Source organism: Osmerus eperlanus, chromosome 2, assembly GCF_963692335.1.
Source record: "Osmerus eperlanus chromosome 2, fOsmEpe2.1, whole genome shotgun sequence".
Taxonomy (NCBI): domain Eukaryota; kingdom Metazoa; phylum Chordata; class Actinopteri; order Osmeriformes; family Osmeridae; genus Osmerus; species Osmerus eperlanus.
In genome coordinates this window covers 24,458,728-24,479,792 of record NC_085019.1, presented here as the reverse complement: position 1 = coordinate 24,479,792, position 21,065 = coordinate 24,458,728, and the positions used below count along the sequence as shown (strand labels likewise).

Sequence of the window (21,065 nt, the reverse complement as noted above, 5' to 3'; positions counted from 1 at the left end):
CATGTCCCTGTGTGATGATGTCATTATGTCCCTGTGTGATGATGTCATAGCAGATGATGTAATTATGCCCCTGTGTGATGACATCATAGCAGATGAGGGGATGTCTGGAGAGAATAGACTTCCCATAAGCCCCTGGGCTACCTGCCCCCCCCCCCCCCTCACACACACCTGTGAGGGGGGGCTCAGCTGAGGTGGCAGCGAGGGGGACAGACAGGAGGGAGGGCTCAGGTGAGGTGGCAGCGAGGGGGACAGACAGACAGGAGGGAGGGCTCAGGTGAGGGGGGAGCGAGGGGGACAGACAGGAGGGAGGGCTCAGGTGAGGGGGGAGCGAGGGGGACAGACAGACAGGAGGGAGGGCTCAGGTGAGGGGGGAGCGAGGGGGACAGACAGACAGGAGGGAGGGCTCAGGTGAGGGAGGAGCGAGGGGGACAGACAGGAGGGAGGGCTCAGGTGAGGGGGGAGCGAGGGGGACAGACAGAAGGGAGGGCTCAGGTGAGGGAGGAGCGAGGGGGACAGACAGGAGGGAGGGCTCAGGTGAGGGGGGAGCGAGGGGGACAGACAGGAGGGAGGGCTCAGGTGAGGGAGGAGCGAGGGGGACAGACAGGAGGGAGGGCTCAGGTGAGGGAGGAGCGAGGGGGACAGACAGGAGGGAGGGCTCAGGTGAGGGAGGAGCGAGGGGGACAGACAGACAGGAGGGAGGGCTCAGGTGAGGGAGGAGCGAGGGGGACAGACAGGAGGGAGGGCTCAGGTGAGGGAGGAGCGAGGGGGACAGACAGGAGGGAGGGCTCAGGTGAGGGAGGAGCGAGGGGGACAGACAGGAGGGAGGGCTCAGGTGAGGGGGGAGCGAGGGGGACAGACAGGAGGGAGGGCTCAGGTGAGGTGGCAGCGAGGGGGACAGACAGACAGGAGGGAGGGCTCAGGTGAGGGGGGGAGCGAGGGGGACAGACAGGAGGGAGGGCTCAGGTGAGGGAGGAGCGAGGGGGACAGACAGACAGGAGGGAGGGCTCAGGTGAGGGAGGAGCGAGGGGGACAGACAGGAGGGAGGGCTCAGGTGAGGGAGGAGCGAGGGGGACAGACAGGAGGGAGGGCTCAGGTGAGGGAGGAGCGAGGGGGACAGACAGGAGGGAGGGCTCAGGTGAGGGAGGAGCGAGGGGGACAGACAGGAGGGAGGGCTCAGGTGAGGGGGGAGCGAGGGGGACAGACAGGAGGGAGGGCTCAGGTGAGGGAGGAGCGAGGGGGACAGACAGGAGGGAGGGCTCAGGTGAGGGGGGAGCGAGGGGGACAGACAGGAGGGAGGGCTCAGGTGAGGGAGGAGCGAGGGGGACAGACAGACAGGAGGGAGGGCTCAGGTGAGGGAGGAGCGAGGGGGACAGACAGGAGGGAGGGCTCAGGTGAGGGAGGAGCGAGGGGGACAGACAGGAGGGAGGGCTCAGGTGAGGGAGGAGCGAGGGGGACAGACAGGAGGGAGGGCTCAGGTGAGGGAGGAGCGAGGGGGACAGACAGGAGGGAGGGCTCAGGTGAGGGGGGAGCGAGGGGGACAGACAGGAGGGAGGGCTCAGGTGAGGGGGGAGCGAGGGGGACAGACAGGAGGGAGGGCTCAGGTGAGGGGGGAGCGAGGGGGACAGACAGGAGGGAGGGCTCAGGTGAGGGAGGAGCGAGGGGGACAGACAGGAGGGAGGGCTCAGGTGAGGGGGGAGCGAGGGGGACAGACAGGAGGGAGGGCTCAGGTGAGGGAGGAGCGAGGGGGACAGACAGGAGGGAGGGCTCAGGTGAGGGAGGAGCGAGGGGGACAGACAGGAGGGAGGGCTCAGGTGAGGGGGGAGCGAGGGGGACAGACAGGAGGGAGGGCTCAGGTGAGGGGGGAGCGAGGGGGACAGACAGGAGGGAGGGCTCAGGTGAGGGAGGAGCGAGGGGGACAGACAGACAGGAGGGAGGGGGGGCAGAGAGAAGATGATCACAGTTGATGGATCGAGACGGGTAATTTAGTGAGGTGTTAGGTGGAGGGGTGTGTTTGAGGAATGTGTAGGATAGTGTTAGTTTTAGTGTCTGAGGGAGTGTGTGTGTGTGAGTCTTCCAGTCCGTTAACCTAACTGTCAGGTGAGTAACACCCAGACATGTTCAGACAGAGATACCAGCTGCAGAGCCCATGTGTCTGCTTGGATAACGGTCATGTCTGACAGGCTAGCACACTGAACACGGTGCTTCAACTGCTTTTTAGTGACAATACAAATGAAATACAATACAGCTGCTGTCAGGCTGTCACACAGAGCTTCAGCTGGCGTCAGGCGGGATGTGACAACACAACACCTGCTGGTTCAGGTACTACTTTCTCAGACTGGGGTCAGAAATGCATCCTGACCTGGACTACATGGAGAGAGGGAGGGAGAGAGGGGGGGAGGGAGAGAGAGGGAGAGAGGCAGGGAGGGAGAGGCAGAGAAGGAGGGAGAGAGAACGGGAGGGGGGGAGGGAGAGAAGGAGGGAGAGTGAACGGGAGAGGGGGGGAGGGAGAGGCAGAGAGGGAGAGAGAACGGGAGGGAGGGGGGGAGAGAACGGGAGAGGGGGGAGGCAGGGAGGGAGAGGCAGAGAGGGAGGGAGAGCAACACATCATCCTGCTCTTCATTTTAGCAGCAAACATCACACCATCATCCTACTTCAGCACTCCGTTCCTGCTCTGCTAACTGGGCAGTCTGGGGAGACATGGAGGGAGATATGGAGGGAGACAGAGGGAGGGAGGAGTGAGAGAGAAGAGAGAGTCTCTCCACCATCTCTGGGTCACCAAGTCTGGTCTCGAACCAAGAGTCTCTTCAATAAAGACTTGTCTGTGGTGTGTTTGTGTGTATGAATGTGCATGTAGGTTTGTGTGTATGTGTGCATCATCATTCATAATATCAGAGAGGTCAGGACCACTCCTAGCTCCTGAGACAGACACACCTCCAGATATAACTCACTTTTATTCCCCAGTATTGACTTGTTAATATTACAGCTCATCATTGAAATAATATCTAAATCAAACCCATAACCATAGCAACCACTACTGTGATTGCACTTGTTTACATTTCACAGTCAGGACACACACACAAGCTCTGAGAACACTTGCACTCTTTTGTACAACACTCTCTCTCAGGCAGTGGAGTGGTGTGTGACTACAGAACTCTAGAGGAAGGGCGCCCTCATGTGGACACAGGGGGGAGCTGCAGAGAGCAGCATCATTCACTGTGTCGTGTTCTGCTGTGAATCTTCTCCCAGGCTGCAAGTACAGACTGTCCTGTAGCTGTACCCTACACCCCCACCACCCCACTGGAGCACAGGACGAGGGGGGGAGAGGAACCTGGCGATGCAGTAGAACACAGGAACACCCCCATCACTACACACCTGGGGCAGACTGATGGGCAAGACACAGCGAGACAGAGTAGATATCTTAGTGATGGGGGTGTGTGTGTGTGAGAGTCCAGGGTGAGCAGGGGTGTGTGAGAGTCCAGGGTGAGCAGGGGTGTGTGAGAGTCCAGGGTGAGCAGGGGTGTGTGTGTGTGAGAGTCCAGGGTGAGCAGGGGTGTGTGAGAGTCCAGGGTGAGCAGGGGTGTGTGAGAGTCCAGGGTGAGCAGGGGTGTGTGTGTGTGAGAGTCCAGGGTGAGCAGGGGTGTGTGTGTGTGAGAGTCCAGGGTGAGCAGGGGTGTGTGTGTGTGAGAGTCCAGGGTGAGCAGGGGTGTGTGTGTGTGAGAGTCCAGGGTGAGCAGGGGTGTGTGTGTGTGAGAGTCCAGGGTGAGCAGGGGTGTGTGTGTGTGAGAGTCCAGGGTGAGCAGGGGTGTGTGTGTGTGAGAGTCCAGGGTGAGCAGGGGTGTGTGTGTGTGAGAGTCCAGGGTGAGCAGGGGTGTGTGAGAGTCCAGGGTGAGCAGGGGTGTGTGTGTGTGAGAGTCCAGGGTGAGCAGGGGTGTGTGTGTGTATGTGTGTGTGCGCGTGTGTGTGTGTGAGAGAGAGAGAGAGAGTCCAGGGTGAACAGGGTTTTCTGGTGCTGTAGAATGGGCCAGGTTCAGACAGGACGAGGGTGGGACAGAGATTGGAGGACAGGGATTGGAGGACAGGGCCATGACTGACAGGTTCATTGTCCAATGACCTTGCTGACGAATGAGTCCAGCTGGTCGTCATCTTTGATCCCCACAAACTGGTCGATGACATCACCACCCCGCATGGCGATAACCGTAGGAACCGCTGACACCTGAAGATTGAAGCACCATACTGTCATATGCATCCCATAATATTCTTATCATATACTGTATACAATTACCATCTCATTACACCTGCTTAAAGACAACCTGTCAGTCAGTAATGGGCAGTAGTATAACAAGTACTAATGTCTATTGTCTTTATGTAAAGCACTTTGAGCTGCAATTCTTGTATGAAATGTTCCATATAAATAAAGTCTTATTATTATTATTATTGGTACTAGTACTGGTGTGTATTGGTACTAGTACTGGTGTGTATTGGTAATAGTACTTGTATATTGTAGTACTCACCCCATACTCAATAGCAAGGTCTGTGTGGTCGTCTATGTCAACCTTCGCCATGGCAACCTTGCCTTTCTGCTTGGCTACAGCTTTCTCTAGTCTGGGACCCAGAATCTTACAGGGACCACACCACCTGGAACACACACACACACACACACACACACACAATACTTCTGATTTATTGAACACACTTCATAATTTATATTTATTACATACATTTAAAAAGGAATGTATTGCTTATTATTTCACAGAAAGTTTGCGACCACTTATGGACACAAATAACATTGTCTCCTCTCTTCCACACTGGAGGATTAGGGTTCCCGTCCCGCCCCCCTGTCCTGACCCCCCATCCTGACCTCCCCCCGTCCCTCCCTTCCCCCCTGTCCTGACCTCCCCCCTGTCCTGACCTCCCCCCGTCCCTCCCTTCCCCCCTGTCCTGACCTCCCCCCTGTCCTGACCTCCCCCCGTCCCTCCCTTCCCCCCTGTCCTGACCTCCCCCCTGTCCTGACCTCCCCCCGTCCCTCCCTTCCCCCCTGTCCTGACCTCCCCCCTGTCCTGACCTCCCCCCGTCCCGCCCTTCCCCCCTGTCCTGACCTCCCCCCTGTCCTGACCTCCCCCCTGTCCTGACCTCCCCCCTGTCCTGACCTCCCCCCTGTCCTAACCTCCCCCTTGTCTGTCCTCAACTGGTCTGATCCCTCATGGAAACACTGCAGTGCTGCCAGACATACGCATGGCTGTATCACACTCACACTCACACTCACACTCACACTCACACTCACACTCACACTCACACTCACACTCACACTCACACTCACACACTCACACACTCACACACTCACACACTCACACACTCACACACTCACACACTCACACACTCACACACTCACACACACACACACACACACACACACACACACACACACACACACACACACACACACACACACACACACACACACACACACACACACACACACACACACACACACACACACACACACACACACACACACACACACACACACACACACACACACACACACACAGGACTTACTGTGCGTGGAAGTCTATGAGGACAGGCAGCTGGTTGTTGATGACTCTCTCTGTGAAGTCCTCATGATCCTGCACATTGAAGGACACCTGGCGACGGGGTGCGAGGTGGAGGGAGGGGGAGAGGAAGGAGAGGGAGGCGCTGGAGGAGCGCAGGAAGGGGGAGGAGGAGGAGGAGGGGCTGCAAAGCTCTTTCAGAGACAGGGACCAAACTCTGCAGACAAGCAACCTGTGAGCCATCTGGAGGAGGAGAGGAGGAGGGGTAGGAACAGAAGAAAGGAGAGGGAAGAGAGGAGACAGGAGGAGAGGAGCAGAAAGAGGGTTAGAGTTCATTAATACATGTGATAAAATGCTGTTATCAAAACAAGGCTAGTCCAAAACAAAGCTATGAGCTGTGAACAGCTGGTCACCATATCCTGGGACATGGGAGAGAGACAGAGAGACTTCCTGTTTACCTCTTCAGTGTCAGGTATGTGGGGCTACATATCTTTGAGGTCAGCTGGTTTGACATCACGAGGTTATCTGCCCTATTGGCACCTATCCTCTACTCTGTCAAAGGCTGGTGAGAAGGCGACCTGGCAGCAAGCAGGCTAGCTGTCAACTCAATCCAAGTTTCCAAGAACTTATACAACACGTACGGGAGTTCACGTCTGGCTAGATTTAAGATATTGTTAATGACTTGAGATCTTCTAAATCAATAATTTTCATGATGGGCAATCTGATAATGCAAGATAGCTAATCGTGGTAACCTGTAAATAGTAACATTTTGTATTCGTTTGCTAAATCGGTGTTATCTTTTCTCCCGCATACGACAGTAAAGACGTATAGCGGGCGGTCCGGAGCGTGGTAGGCTAGCTATCCGTGTTTCTGGGGGTGAACTGCCGCTTGAACATCCCCGGGAACAGGGTTCATCTGGGCTGTTTTGCAACCCCCACCGCCTGGCTGTTTATGAAGTGCTTTTTCTTCGAATAACCTCCGTGTGACTTTGTCCGCTTCTTCCTACTCTCCTCTCCTGCCTCGCGGCCACTTTCTCTCGATATATAACAGGACGAGTTTCACACCGGTGCCAGATTTAAGCACGAATTCACCTATGTCAGCAGCAATATTACAGATGTACTGGCATCAATAAATAATGCTCTGTGCTTACCGTGCTGTGCGATGAAGATGTTCTTGGCCGCCCGGACCCCTATATATGATGTACTTCCGCTTACAGTACACACAAAAGAGACCGCTGACTTTATTTTGAGAGGATCTCTAGCTCACGTTTAGGCGAGTAGCGCCGTCCTGCGGCCAATATGAGAACGGCAATAGAGTAAACAACGTGTACGGTTATTTGGTGGATAACCTCAGTTTGTGTTTAGTCGTTTTGGACTCTACTAACCCTCGAACTGATAAGATAGAAACTCTGAAAGAGCCACGTAGCAGACCTGGCAACAGTCTGATATCATACCGTTAGCAGTGGTGTAGTGGTCCCTGGAGAAGTGGGTATACTCTCAGTATTCACCTTTTTTTTTTTTTTAAGTAGTCCAGAAAAAAGCCCTGTTTTAGAAACAGTGACATGTAAGACTATGATTTAGTTTACCCAAAAATATGTAATTTCTACTTGCACACTATTATAAAATGATCATGACTTGATTAGGAGCAGTTTGTAGTTACTACTGGTCACAAGAGCAGCCTGGATGAATGTAAAATGTATTTATCATGAGGCAAACAGGAAATGGTGTTTCGATTATTTTTTGCACATTGTTCATATTGCTATATGCTTTGTTTTGAACATGTTCATTTACCGGTAAATCATTCAACAAAATATGTTACAACAATATTTAGTTACCAATTAACAAAAATATATGCATTAACAACACATCAACAGTGATATACTCTCTCAACCCAGCACTGGGTTTCTGACCTTTGCTCATACTACAGTATATTCCAGACAAATTTGCTTTCTGCAGGAGCTTTCACACTGCACTGTCTGGTGGTAGACTGGATCCTTGTCTATGCTCACACTGACTTGCCTGGCTAGCTCCCGGTTGAGAGCTGCCAGGGCTGCTGGTTTTAGGGGTGGGGTCTGCCTGGGCCTGATCTGGGCCTGATTTGTGCCTCTTTACAAAAAAGTCAGCAATATCTCCCTTCCTTTTCATGGTTACCTGTCCCTATACAAAATAAGACAGCCTGATTAGACCTCAATATTGTTTTAGGCTGAATCTTAAACTATTTGTCCCCATTCTTGTGTTTTAACTTACTTAAAAATCAACTACCAGCTTAGCTACTATGCAATTAAACTAGATCATATAGGTTAGTTAGGGCTAAGTAACTTGGCTAATGTTATAATTTAGGGCTTAGTAACTTGGCTAACGTTATAATTTAGACCTTTACAATAATAAACAAGCTTCATAAACATTGAGATAATCAGTTTCATCAGTCTGGTATGAAATTCTTATGAACTGGGTTGATTAAACACTTACTGAAAACCAACAATGCCCCGGTTTCCCCACATTATCCCAATCTACGTAGCTAGCTTCATAACGTTAGCCGACTCGCACTAACTATTGGCGGCAACATCTCTTCTCCTCTAAATGTGCAGTCACTGGCAATTTGCCAGTAGTTTAAAATAATGATTCATTTGGAAACCACCTTAAAACTTACCTCAGAATGATGTCTTCCATCAACTGGGGTGGCACACCGCCGCTTGTGTCATTTCTTCATCTGTTGTTTGGTCTGCTGCCGTTATCGTAGTCAAGTGGCACCGGCACCTGAGTTTTTTTTTGTTTTTTTTTCACTGGCACCTGAGGTATTAGCGATATTTTCCTCGGCATGACCCGCCCTACTCTGCCTCTGATTGGCTCATCAGTCCTCATGCCTAAAGTTAACCAATCTAATCAGTGAAAGCAGCGAGTACCAGCCAATTAGAGGCAGAGGAGGGTGGGTCATGGCTTCACTATCCCCGAGGAAGAAAATAGGCAATCTGACTCACAGATATTACTGAATGATGCGCATCAGGGGGGATTTAGAAGTGGGTATACGCAATGCTGACTGAAAAATAAGTAGGTATACGCCGTATACCAGCGTATACCCTGGACTACACCTCTGACCGTTAGTATGTCCAGGTTACGGGATGGTCGAGCGGAGGACGCAGGTCAAGTCGGTCTCTAGGTTTGGGATCCCAACATACTCAATAAGTTCCCGGACTCGCAGACCCACTCATACATAATAAATGGGGACCGCTTTCATCAATTTCACGGGATGAAAGCGAGAGGAAGGAGGGAGGAAGGTGTGGCACGCGGAGAAGTAGTTCATCTTAAAAAGAAAACTCAGAAAAGTGCAGACAACAATAAGCAGACGCGCGGGAAACAGCACCGCGATGGACGAAGGTAAAGACAGGCGAATGCAGACGCGCAGGAAGGTATTTTGAGTGGGGGTGCTGAGGTACTGTCTATAATCTAGGCTACAGTATTTGCATGGGGAAAAAATAAGGGTTGTTGCATATGCAATACTTGTCGCATATGGAAAATAAAAACTCGGACATGAACACTCTCGGTCTCTCGCTCACTAGCGCTCGCTCACACACAAAAAGTTATAATTGGCCCATGTTCAAATCAAAAATCAAATCAAATCAATGTTCTGTTCGTTCACGATCTTCTTTATCCGTTAGCAATTAACAACTTCCGTGAACCCCATATAGCAAGATGCATGCCTGTGATAACTAAAAACTAGCAAACACATTTTTCCCACGTCTATTTTCTTCCCCAAAGCAAAATTATTTATTATGTCGTTATATTTAATTTAAAAAACCTTTATTTTTTCCTTCCTGCAGCTAGGGGGCGCTGCAGCACCCTCAGCACCCCCCTTCCCGCGCCACTGGGCAGATGCTACCGGAGGACTGATACTGGAGCGGTAGGACTTGTTTGTAGCGCACAGCACGAGGAGATTCTTCACTGGTGACTGTCATGCTGCCCGTGTCTCCATGTAAGATGGATGGATGGATGGACATATAAATAGATGACATGCAGACAAAAACCATAGATAGTTAACAGACAAACTCCCTCTCTCACTCTCTGTGTTGTATCAACTGTATTAAAACTCATGCATCAACACATCACTACATGGTAACTTTCTACACTTGTTAAGCGCAATGACAAGAAATAGGGGTCAGATGGCTGAGCGGTTAGGGAATCGGGCTATTAATCAGAAGGTTGCCGGTTCGATTCCTGGCCGTGCGAGTGACGTTGTGTCCTTGGGCAAGGCACTTCACCCTACTTGCCTCAGGGGAATGTCCCTGTACTTACTGTAAGTCGCTCTGGATAAGAGCGTCTGCTAAATTACTAAATGTAAAGTAAAATAATATTGATCATGCCACCAAATGAAGCTTAGTGTGACACGAGTGTCGTCATAATAAACTGAGATTCTAATACCATTGTATACTGTCCTTCCCTTGATTCAACAACAGAGGGAGCCCTCTTAAGGTGGAGGCAGGAGGGGAGGGGGGGGAGCCAGGAGAGGAGGGGGGGAGGAAGTGGAAAGAAAAAGAGGCAGGTTGTTTGTGAGCTGGGCTGTGAACAGAGCGGCAGTGTGTCAGCCCCCCCCCAGCCCAGGCTCTTCCCCCCATGTGTCAGCCCCCCCCAGCCCAGGCTCTTCCCCCCATGTGTCAGCCCCCCCCAGCCCAGGCTCTTCCCCCCATGTGTCAGCCCCCCAGCCCAGGCTCTTCCCCCCATGTGTCAGCCCCCCCCCAGCCCAGGCTCTTCCCCCCATGTGTCAGCCCCCCAGCCCAGGCTCTTCCCCCCATGTGTCAGCCCCCCAGCCCAGGCTCTTCCCCCCATGTGTCAGCCCCCCCCAGCCCAGGCTCTTCCCCCCATGTGTCAGCCCCCCCCAGCCCAGGCTCTTCCCCCCATGTGTCAGCCCCCCCCAGCCCAGGCTCTTCCCCCCATGTGTCAGCCCCCCCCCAGCCCAGGCTCTTCCCCCCATGTGTCAGCCCCCCCCCAGCCCAGGCTCTTCCCCCCATGTGTCAGCCCCCCCCAGCCCAGGCTCTTCCCCCCATGTGTCAGCCCCCCCCCAGCCCAGGCTCTTCCCCCCATGTGTCAGCCCCCCCCCCAGCCCAGGCTCTTCCCCCCATGTGTCAGCCCCCCCCCCAGCCCAGGCTCTTCCCCCCATGTGTCAGCCCCCCAGCCCAGGCTCTTCCCCCCATGTGTCAGCCCCCCAGCCCAGGCTCTTCCCCCCATGTGTCAGCCCCAGCCCAGGCTCTTCCCCCCATGTGTCAGCCCCCCAGCCCAGGCTCTTCCCCCCATGTGTCAGCCCCCCAGCCCAGGCTCTTCCCCCCATGTGTCAGCCCCAGCCCAGGCTCTTCCCCCCATGTGTCAGCCCCCCCCCCAGCCCAGTCTGTTTACCTTCAGAATGCTGCCATGGCTGTTTGTGAGGCTCTTCCCACATGTCAGCCCCCCCCACATGTAAACTCTGCACCGGAAATTGCAGGGATTTCTGGGATGTTTGAGGGTCTCTGCGGACGAGGCTGATGGGAGAACAAGGGTGCTCTCTGTCATATCCTGGAGGTGAGGGGGGAAAGGGGGAGGTGAGAGGTGAGGGGGAGAGATGAGGGGGAGAGATGAGGGGGAGAGATGAGGGGGAGAGGTGAGAGATGAGGGAGAGAGGTGAGGGGGGAGAAATGGGAGGTGAGGGAGAGAGGTGAGAGGGAGAGGTGAGGGGGAGAGGTGAGAGAGAGGGGGTATGTGGGAGGTGAAAGGGGGAGAGGCGGGTGAGGGGAAAGAAGCAGAGGTGAGGGGGGAGAGGGATGCAGGTACAAGGTCAGGTGACCTACTTTCTATCTGACCTATGACCCTGTCTGGATAGTCAGACCCGGGGGTGAGGCCTAGCTTGTCGCCATGGCGACCCAGAGCTGTAGAACACACAGCTGGTGACATCACACAGCTTGCTACTATAACATCACACAAGCCCTCTTTCTCTTGTGTGTGTGCATGAGTGTGTGTATTTGTATATTTTTGTGTGTGTGTATTTGTATAATGTGTATTTGTATTAAATATGTGTATGTTTGTGTGTGTATTTGTATAATGTGTATTTGTATTAAATGTGTGTATGTTTGTGTGTGTGTTTGTTTTGTGGATGTTTATGTGTTCTGGGGCCCTGTCCCCTGTTTGAGATGTTGGGAAGTCAACAGTATAGTTCCTGTTTTAGGTTCAAAAATAACTGTAGGTCTCAAATACACCTCCCTTTCTCCCTCTCCCTCTCTCCCTCTCTCTCTCTGCCTCTCTCTCTCTTCTTTTATGCTTGTTTGTCCTTACCTTGTCTTCTGTTTTGGAACAGCCTGTGCTCTCTCTCCTCCACCCTGCCCTCTCCGCCTCTCTTTCCCTCCCCCCCCCCCTCCCTCCCTCCCTCCCTCCCTCCCTCCTCTCTCTCTCTCTCTCTCTCTCTCTCTCCCTCTCTCTCTCTCTCTCCCTCTCCCTCTCCCTCTCCCTCTCCCTCTCCCTCTCCCTCTCCCTCCCTCCCTCCCTCCCTCCCTCTCCCTCTCTCTCCCTCTCTCCCTCCCTACCTCCCTCTCTCCCCTCCCTCCCTCCCTCCCTCCCTCTCCCTCTCTCTCCCTCTCTCCCTCCCTCCCTCTCCCTCTCTCTCCCTCTCTCCCTCTTCACAGATGTGTTTTGGTGTTTGATCTGTTTCTGCCTCCCACCTTTTCCAGCTCTGTCCTTCCCCTACCTCACACACACACACACACGCACACACACACACACACATACACACACACACACACACATAAACAAACACACATGTGTATGTGTGTGTCACAGTAAGGGGGCAGTTCAATCAACAAGTCTTCATAAAAGTCTCGCCACACTATAGAGAAGTGAGACTACCTGGTTTATAAAACAGCTGGATCCACCTGGCTTCTAAGACTGTTCCACCTGGTTTATAAGACTGCTGGTTTCACCTGGTTTATAAGACTGTTCCACCTGGTTTATAAGACTGTTCTACCTGGTTTATAAGGGACTTAAATTTGTCCACTCGGAACAGCTGGGTATATTTATCTAGCCTTTTACAAAGCATCAGCCAGACAGAGCTATGCGTGTGAAAACGACTTAAAAGCATCAATAATATTATTTTGACTTGAACATAAATAAATAAACAGTTGGAGCCAGCTCCTCTATGGAATGTTGTCATTCCCAGTTTTTATGAATGACGGTATTCATATGATGACCACGCCCTCCACCTCAGCTCTCAGCCAATCACCTGGCCGTGTGGAATTCCTTGGCCAAACGCCCGCTTCACGATTGGCCCGATGGCCTGTGGTGGGCGGAGCTGACATGAAAGATCACGAGAGCAATATAAAACCAAGGCGCATATTTTACTGTAATCGATTAAACGTCTCCGGTGATGATGGAGTATAAAGAATGTCTTTTCTGAAAAATAACCCGCTGGAATACAGCGCCTCTCTGGATGAAGCTGTTGTCTTTTGTCGTGGATCATCTGCGCGTGGATTTGTTTCGGCGTGACAACTGAGTTGACGCTTTCTTAATTCTGGTTTTGTCGTTAACTCATCATCATGCGGGTGTTAATATTCTTAACTGCGCTTCACGTCGCGAGCTTTCGTCCGGTAAGTGTGCATGTTTGTTAGTGTCTTTCAGCGGCGCTTGTGTCAACACCGGGAGCGCTGCCTCACGTGTCTAGCCTCCGGTCAGTACAGTGGAACTACAGTATAGCCAACTGTCGACTTTATACATGACTCGTGTCTGCCCGTTAATGGAATCCCCTGCCCTGCACAAGAGACTCTGCTCTGGTGGCAGTTGCTTCCGCCTGGATATATGCATTCAGGGGTTGGAGTGGTCAGTGGTTTTGCTCGGTCTCCTCCCCGGGGATCTATCGTGGCTGTGTGGCGTGACGTCCTTCAGTTTTATTGATCATCGGTTTGTACCGCGAACTTGAATCTGTAAACAGACAGGCAGAAAAGCAGACAGGCAGGCAGGCAGGTAGGCAGACAGGCGGTTGATAAAGTGACACACATTCAGGACTGGAAATAGACCAAGCTCTCTGTGCGGAAACAATTTATCCCTCCCTCACCCTCCCTCACCCTAGCTTCCCTCTCCTCTCCTCTTCTCCCTCCCTGACCCTCCCTGCCTCCCTCTCTCCCGCCCTCCTTCCCTCAGCCCTTTCCCAGCCCTCCCTCCTAGACTCCAACTGTATGACTGTGTCCTAGACTCCAGCTGTATGACTGTGTCCTAGACTCCAGCTGTATGACTGTGTCCTAGACTCCAGCTGTACTAGATGACTGTGTCCTAGACTCCAGCTGTATGACTGTGTCCTAGACTCCAGCTTTACTAGATGACTGTGTCCTAGACTCCAGCTTTACTAGATGACTGTGTCCTAGACTCCAGCTGTACTAGATGACTGTGTCCTAGACTCCAGCTATACTAGATGACTGTGTCCTAGACTCCAGCTTTACTAGATGACTGTGTCCTAGACTCCAGCTTTACTAGATGACTGTGTCCTAGACTCCAGCTTTACTAGATGACTGTGTCCTAGACTCCAGCTGTACTAGATGACTGTGTCCTAGACTCCAGCTTTACTAGATGACTGTGTCCTAGACTCCAGCTATACTAGATGACTGTGTCCTAGACTCCAGCTATACTAGATGACTGTGTCCTAGACTCCAGCTTTACTAGATGACTGTGTCCTAGACTCCAGCTGTACTAGATGACTGTGTCCTAGACTCCAGCTGTATGACTGTGTCCTAGACCTCCAGCTGTATGACTGTGTCCTAGACTCCAGCTTTACTAGATGACTGTGTCCTAGACTCCAGCTGTACTAGATGACTGTGTCCTAGACTCCAGCTTTACTAGATGACTGTGTCCTAGACTCCAGCTTTACTAGATGACTGTGTCCTAGACTCCAGCTTTACTAGATGACTGTGTCCTAGACTCCAGCTGTATGACTGTGTCCTAGACTCCAGCTTTACTAGATGACTGTGTCCTAGACTCCAGCTTTACTAGATGACTGTGTCCTAGACTCCAACTGTATGACTGTGTCCTAGACTCCAGCTTTACTAGATGACTGTGTCCTAGACTCCAGCTTTACTAGATGACTGTGTCCTAGACTCCAGCTATACTAGATGACTGTGTCCTAGACTCCAGCTTTACTAGATGACTGTGTCCTAGACTCCAGCTTTACTAGATGACTGTGTCCTAGACTCCAGCTGTACTAGATGACTGTGTCCTAGACTCCAGCTATACTAGATGACTGTGTCCTAGACTCCAGCTATACTAGATGACTGTGTCCTAGACTCCAGCTGTATGACTGTGTCCTAGACTCCAGCTGTATGACTGTGTCCTAGACTCCAGCTGTACTAGATGACTGTGTCCTAGACTCCAGCTGTATGACTGTGTCCTAGACCTCCAGCTGTATGACTGTGTCCTAGACTCCAGCTTTACTAGATGACTGTGTCCTAGACTCCAGCTGTACTAGATGACTGTGTCCTAGACTCCAGCTTTACTAGATGACTGTGTCCTAGACTCCAGCTTTACTAGATGACTGTGTCCTAGACTCCAGCTGTATGACTGTGTCCTAGACTCCAGCTTTACTAGATGACTGTGTCCTAGACTCCAGCTTTACTAGATGACTGTGTCCTAGACTCCAACTGTATGACTGTGTCCTAGACTCCAGCTTTACTAGATGACTGTGTCCTAGACTCCAGCTTTACTAGATGACTGTGTCCTAGACTCCAGCTATACTAGATGACTGTGTCCTAGACTCCAGCTTTACTAGATGACTGTGTCCTAGACTCCAGCTTTACTAGATGACTGTGTCCTAGACTCCAGCTGTACTAGATGACTGTGTCCTAGACTCCAGCTATACTAGATGACTGTATCCTAGACTCCATCTGTACTAGATGACTGTGTCCTACACTCCAGCTATACTAGATGACTGTGTCCTAGACTCCAGCTGTATGACTGTGTCCTAGACTCCAACTGTATGACTGTGTCCTAGACTCCAGCTGTACTAGATGACTGTGTCCTAGACTCCAGCTGTATGACTGTGTCCTAGACTCCAACTGTATGACTGTGTCCTAGACTCCATCTGTACTAGATGACTGTGTCCTAGACTCCAACTGTATGACTGTGTCCTAGACTCCAGCTGTACTAGATGACTGTGTCCTAGACTCCAGCTGTATGACTGTGTCCTAGACTCCAACTGTATGACTGTGTCCTAGACTCCAACTGTATGACTGTGTCCTAGACTCTATCTGTACTAGATGACTGTGTCCTACACTCCAGCTATACTAGATGACTGTGTCCTAGACTCCAGCTATACTAGATGACTGTGTCCTAGACTCCAGCTGTATGACTGTGTCCTAGACTCCAGCTGTACGAGATGACTGTGTCCTAGACTCCAGCTGTATGACTGTGTTCTAGACTCCAGCTTTACTAGATGACTGTGTCCTAGACTCCAACTGTATGACTGTGTCCTAGACTCCAGCTATACTAGATGACTGTGTCCTAGACTCCAACTGTATGACTGTGTCCTAGACTCCAACTGTATGACTGTGTCCTACACTCCAGCTATACTAGATGACTGTGTCCTAGACTCCAGCTGTATGACTGTGTCCTAGACTCCAGCTGTACTAGATGACTGTGTCCTAGACTCCAGCTGTATGACTGTGTCCTAGACTCCAACTGTATGACTGTGTCCTAGACTCTATCTGTACTAGATGACTGTGTCCTACACTCCAGCTATACTAGATGACTGTGTCCTAGACTCCAGCTGTATGACTGTGTCCTAGACTCCAGCTGTACGAGATGACTGTGTCCTAGACTCCAGCTGTACTAGATGACTGTGTCCTAGACTTCAGCTGTATGACTGTGTCCTAGACTCCAGCTGTACTAGATCACTGTGTCCTAGACTCCAGCTGTTGTAGATGACTGTGTCCTAGACTCCAGCTGTATGACTGTGTCCTAGACTACAGCTGTACTAGATGACTGTGTCCTAGACTCCAGCTGTACTAGATGACTGTGTCCTAGACTCCAGCTGTATGACTGTGTCCTAAACTCCAGCTGTACCAGATGACTGTGTCCTAGACTCCAGCTGTATGACTGTCCTAGACTCCAGCTGTACTAGATCTCACTGTGTCCTAGACTACAGCTGTACTAGATGAATGTGTCCTTGACTCCAACTGTATGACTGTGTCCCAGACTCCAGCTGTATGACTGTGTCCTAGACCCCAGCTGTACTACATGACTGTGTCTTAGACTACAGGTGTACTACATGACTGTGTCCTAGACCCCAGCTGTACTACATAACTGTGTCCTAGACTGTACTTTATGGCTGCTTAAGAACGTGGTAGAACGTGCTAGCCTGGCTGGTTAAAATGGAAGCTTTGTGCAGGATGTCCGGTTTTGAGATTCTCTCTGACCAAGTGTACCATGTGTCCTCTACCCTCTCCTGGTCTAACCCCTCTCTTGTCTCCCTTCCTCCCACCTCCCCCCCCCACCTCCTGCAGGTGACTGGTTGCCCAGGTGTGTGTGTGTGCCCCGGGGGCACCCCCTCCTGCCCCCCTGGGGTGAGTGTGCTGCTGGATGGGTGTGGCTGCTGCAGAGTCTGCTCCGCCCAGCTAGGCGGGGCTTGCAGCCAGACACGCCCCTGTGACCATCATAAGGGCCTGGAGTGTAACTACGGCAACGACGTAGGCCGCACACACGGCATCTGCAGGGGTGAGGGGGGGGGGGGGGCTGGGGGTGGAGGGGCCAGCTCTGAGTTCTATTGGTTGTCAGTCACACACACACTTTATACTCACACATACACTCGTAAATACACACACTAATACCCCCCCCCCCCACCCACACACACACACACACACTCTGGTATTATAAATGTGTTCTAAATGCAGGGGTGTATTCTGGGTACTGTGTGTACTTCCACTGAGACACATTTAACAACATCACATTTAGAATACAGCCTTCATGAAACCTGGAATTAATGCCTATTCTTTTTCTCCATCTTTCATTATCTTTTCTACAACATTCTCTTTCTCCCCACCTCTCTTTCCAAAACCCTCCCTCCCTCTCCTCCTCCTCCCCCCTCTCCTCCTCCCCCTTTCTCCTCCCCCTCCCCCTTTCTCCTCCTCCCCCTCCCCTCCCCCGGTAGCTAAGGAGGACGGCAGGTCTTGTGAGTATAGTGGCAGGATGTACCAGAGTGGGGAGAGCTTCTCAGCGGGGTGTAAACACCAGTGCACCTGCATCGACGGGGCAGTGGGGTGCATCCCCCTCTGCCCCACCCTCCTGCCCCTGGCCACTCCCTCCTGTCCCGCCCCCCGCCTTCTGAAAGCCCCCGGGCAGTGCTGCCTCAGCCTGGCCTGTCACGGAGACTCCTCCCCCCCCAACACGCCCCCCCAGACACCAGCCTACCTCCCCTTCCCCTCCTATCCCAAACCCCACACCAAGCCCTACCCTAAACCCTACTCCAAGGTCCACACCAAGCCCTACCCTAAACCCTACTCCAATGTCCACAGCAAGCCCTACCCTAAACCCTACTCCAAGGTCCACAGCAAGCCCTACCCTAAACCCTACTCCAAGGTCCACACCAAGCCCTACCCTAAACCCTACTCCAAGGTCCACACCAAGCCCTACCCTAAACCCTACTCCAAGGTCCACAGCAAGCCCTACCCTAAACCCTACTCCAAACACTACATCAAGCCATACTCCAAACCCTACAGCTCACCTCCCAAGGTTGCCCTTGGTAACGAGTTGGTGGAGGCGTGGCCGGCATGGGAGCAGCGATCAGGTCAGATGGCAGGTAACCATGGCAACCCCGTGTCTGACTCCTCCCGTCTGGCTAACTCCACCCCCTTGTCAGTATCCCTGCCGTTAAGAGAGGCGTTTGTGCGTTTAGCTTTTTACCGCCCTGACCCTCACACACACACACACAAATGGCCCCACTGTGCTGCTCTGCATCCCTGTTCGTGTGTGTGTACGATAGTGTTTGAACACGGCATGTTTTCCACAAGCTCCCTGTGCACCAGAGGCGCACACACACACACACACACAGCCCATACCTGTTTAACCCAACTTTCCTCTGCATGTATCTGGCCTCTATGAGTCAGTGTCGCAGTGAATGAGGTCTGTGTGCTTCCATCTCTCTCTCTGTCTTTCAATCTCTCCCTCTTTCTATCTCTCTCCATCTCTTTCTCCATCTTTCGATCTCTCCATCTCTCTCTCCATCTTTGTATCTCTCCCTCTCTCTCCCTCTCTCTCTCTCCATCTCTCTCTCACCTCTACCGCCCTTCATGCCCCCCCCAGCTTGGAGGCAGGTGGGGGACCAGTGTGTCGTCCAAACGACCAGTTGGTCTCAGTGTTCCCGGAGCTGTGGGATGGGCGTGTCCTCACGCGTAACCAACGACAACGGTCAGTGTAAGCTGGTGAAGGAGACACGCCTGTGTAACATCAGACCCTGCAGCTCCCTGGCTCTTCCTGCCAAGGTAAAGCCCTTTGGGGAGGGGGACAGCAGTGTGCCAAAGAGGTCACATTTATATTAATATCAAATTCATACAGCTATCAAGTAGACCCCTCTCCTCTCTCCCCCTCCCCTAACTTACTCTAATAATTGTAATAATACTGTCATAATAATCTAAACCTGCACCCCTACCCACTCCCATCTCCCTCACCCCCACCTCTCCATCTGTCTCCTTTTCTCACCCTCCAACCTGCTCTGCCCCCCCTCTCCATTTATCCAATGTGCTCTCCCTCTCTCCCTCACTCACCATCTCTCCCCCTCACTCTCTCCCTCACTCACCATCTCTCCCTCACTCACCATCTCTCCCTCACTCATCTCTCCCCCTCACTCATCTCTCCCCCTCACTCTCTCCCTCACTCATCTCTCCCCCTCACTCTCTCTCCCCCTCACTCACCATCTCTCCCCCTCACTCTCCTCTCCCTCACTCTCTCTCCCCCTCACTCACCATCTCTCTCCCCCTCATTCTCTCCCTCACTCACCATCTCTCTCCCCCTCATTCTCTCCCTCACTCACCATCTCTCCCCCTCACTCTCCTTCCCTCTCTCTCCCTCACTCACCCTCTCTCTCTCTCTCTCTCTCTCCCCCCCCTCCAGAAAGGTAGAAAGTGTTCCCGCACCCACAAGGCTCCAGAGCCCCAGCGTCTGTCCCTGGCCGGCTGTCGCAGCGTGCGTCTGTACCGGCCCAACTACTGCGGCGTGTGTGTGGACGGCCGCTGCTGCTCCCCCCGCCGCACGCGCACCGCGCCCGTGACCTTCGCCTGCCCTGATGGTGAGCGTTTCCAGCGCAGCGTGATGTTCGTGCAGTCCTGTAAGTGCAGCGAGGAGTGCGACCACTTGAATGACGTGGCCCTGCCCCCTCAGCGCTGGCTCCACGGAGACACACACAAGTTCGCCGACTAGCCCCCCTCACCCCCCCCCCCAAACCCCTCAGATTACCTCCAGCCATTAGCCCCCCCCAGTATACAGTAGCCCACAGCCCTGTTCAGGTTCAGGGCTGCTAGATTGACACCACATCACACACTCCTGAACTCTGGGACTGAACCCCAGTGATGGGACAGAGAGGGGTGGTGCACACACACTCAGCGAAGACTACTGCTCTTGCTGATGCAGCTCTTCCTAGAGACAGGACACTGGGTGAGGAGGAGAGGACTGAAGAGGACAAGAGGAGAAACTGAGATGCCTCCAGCCTCACATCGGAACAACCAATACTCATGAAACCAAGATGAAAGGAAGGAGGGATGGATGGAGAGATGGAGGGTGGAAGGGAAAGATGCTTGTGGTCTTAGATGGAGATGGTATTTATTGTGACATTGACACAGAGGCTGCCCACTAATGACGACTAATGCTGTTGTCCAATAGCAGATGTGACGAGCTGTCTGATTGGGCAGTCAGGTGAAAGCAAAACCCAAGAGCTAAAGAGTCTGGTGTGAACTTTCTGGGTTAGAGGTTGTAAACAAACCTGGGGTCGAGGTCATGAATAACCATCCTACCAGGGTTCAGCACAATGCGGAAGCTCCGATGTCACGGGAAACAGCGGTAACTCGTCTCCTAGCAACTGGACCACAATTAGCTCAAAGCTAACGGTAGCCAACTGTCACTCCTAAACCGACCTGTTCAGCAGAGACTGCGGGAGGCTGTAACGGAGAGTTTACCTGCCAGGAACGACGAGGGTCTACACTCCAGACCAGGCATCCCTTTAGCCTGCCTCTCTAACCAGACTCACGTGCTTGTCTTGTTTGGTACATTAGGTCTCGCCTGGCTTTTCTTTTTTTTTATACATACTGTTTTAAAACAAAGTGGTGGAAACTTTATAAAATAGAAGAAAACACATGTTTGACTTGTGTCATGTGTAGGTAGATGGACTGATATCCAACTACTTCAGGTGTAACACACATACATTGGGTGACTGATGCCTAGGATTCAGCTTTGACAGGAAGCATCTCTCATTGGTGCAGTGAGGTAGGTGTTGCTGGTTCCTGTCTTAGAATCACCAGAGATCAACGTCATGGTAATG

At 52.4% G+C, this 21,065-nt stretch overlaps 2 protein-coding genes across 2 annotated transcripts; one reads left to right on the top strand and one right to left on the bottom strand.

The window, feature by feature from the left end:
• Positions 1-3,955: 3,955 nt before the first annotated feature.
• txn2 (thioredoxin 2) lies at positions 3,956-6,826 on the bottom strand. The gene is made up of 4 exons (XM_062481888.1): positions 6,700-6,826; positions 5,557-5,792; positions 4,512-4,635; positions 3,956-4,213 (listed from the first exon to the last, which is right to left on the bottom strand). The coding sequence occupies exons 2-4, from the start codon at positions 5,790-5,792 to the stop codon at positions 4,097-4,099; spliced, it is 477 nt and encodes a 158-aa protein (XP_062337872.1). The 5' UTR covers positions 6,700-6,826; the 3' UTR covers positions 3,956-4,096.
• Positions 6,827-12,873: 6,047 nt separating this feature from the next.
• On the top strand, positions 12,874-20,881 carry si:ch211-106h11.3 (CCN family member 1). The gene is made up of 5 exons (XM_062480904.1): positions 12,874-13,146; positions 17,044-17,254; positions 17,688-18,335; positions 18,839-19,017; positions 19,646-20,881. The coding sequence occupies exons 1-5, from the start codon at positions 13,096-13,098 to the stop codon at positions 19,949-19,951; spliced, it is 1,395 nt and encodes a 464-aa protein (XP_062336888.1). The 5' UTR covers positions 12,874-13,095; the 3' UTR covers positions 19,952-20,881.
• Positions 20,882-21,065: the final 184 nt, after the last annotated feature.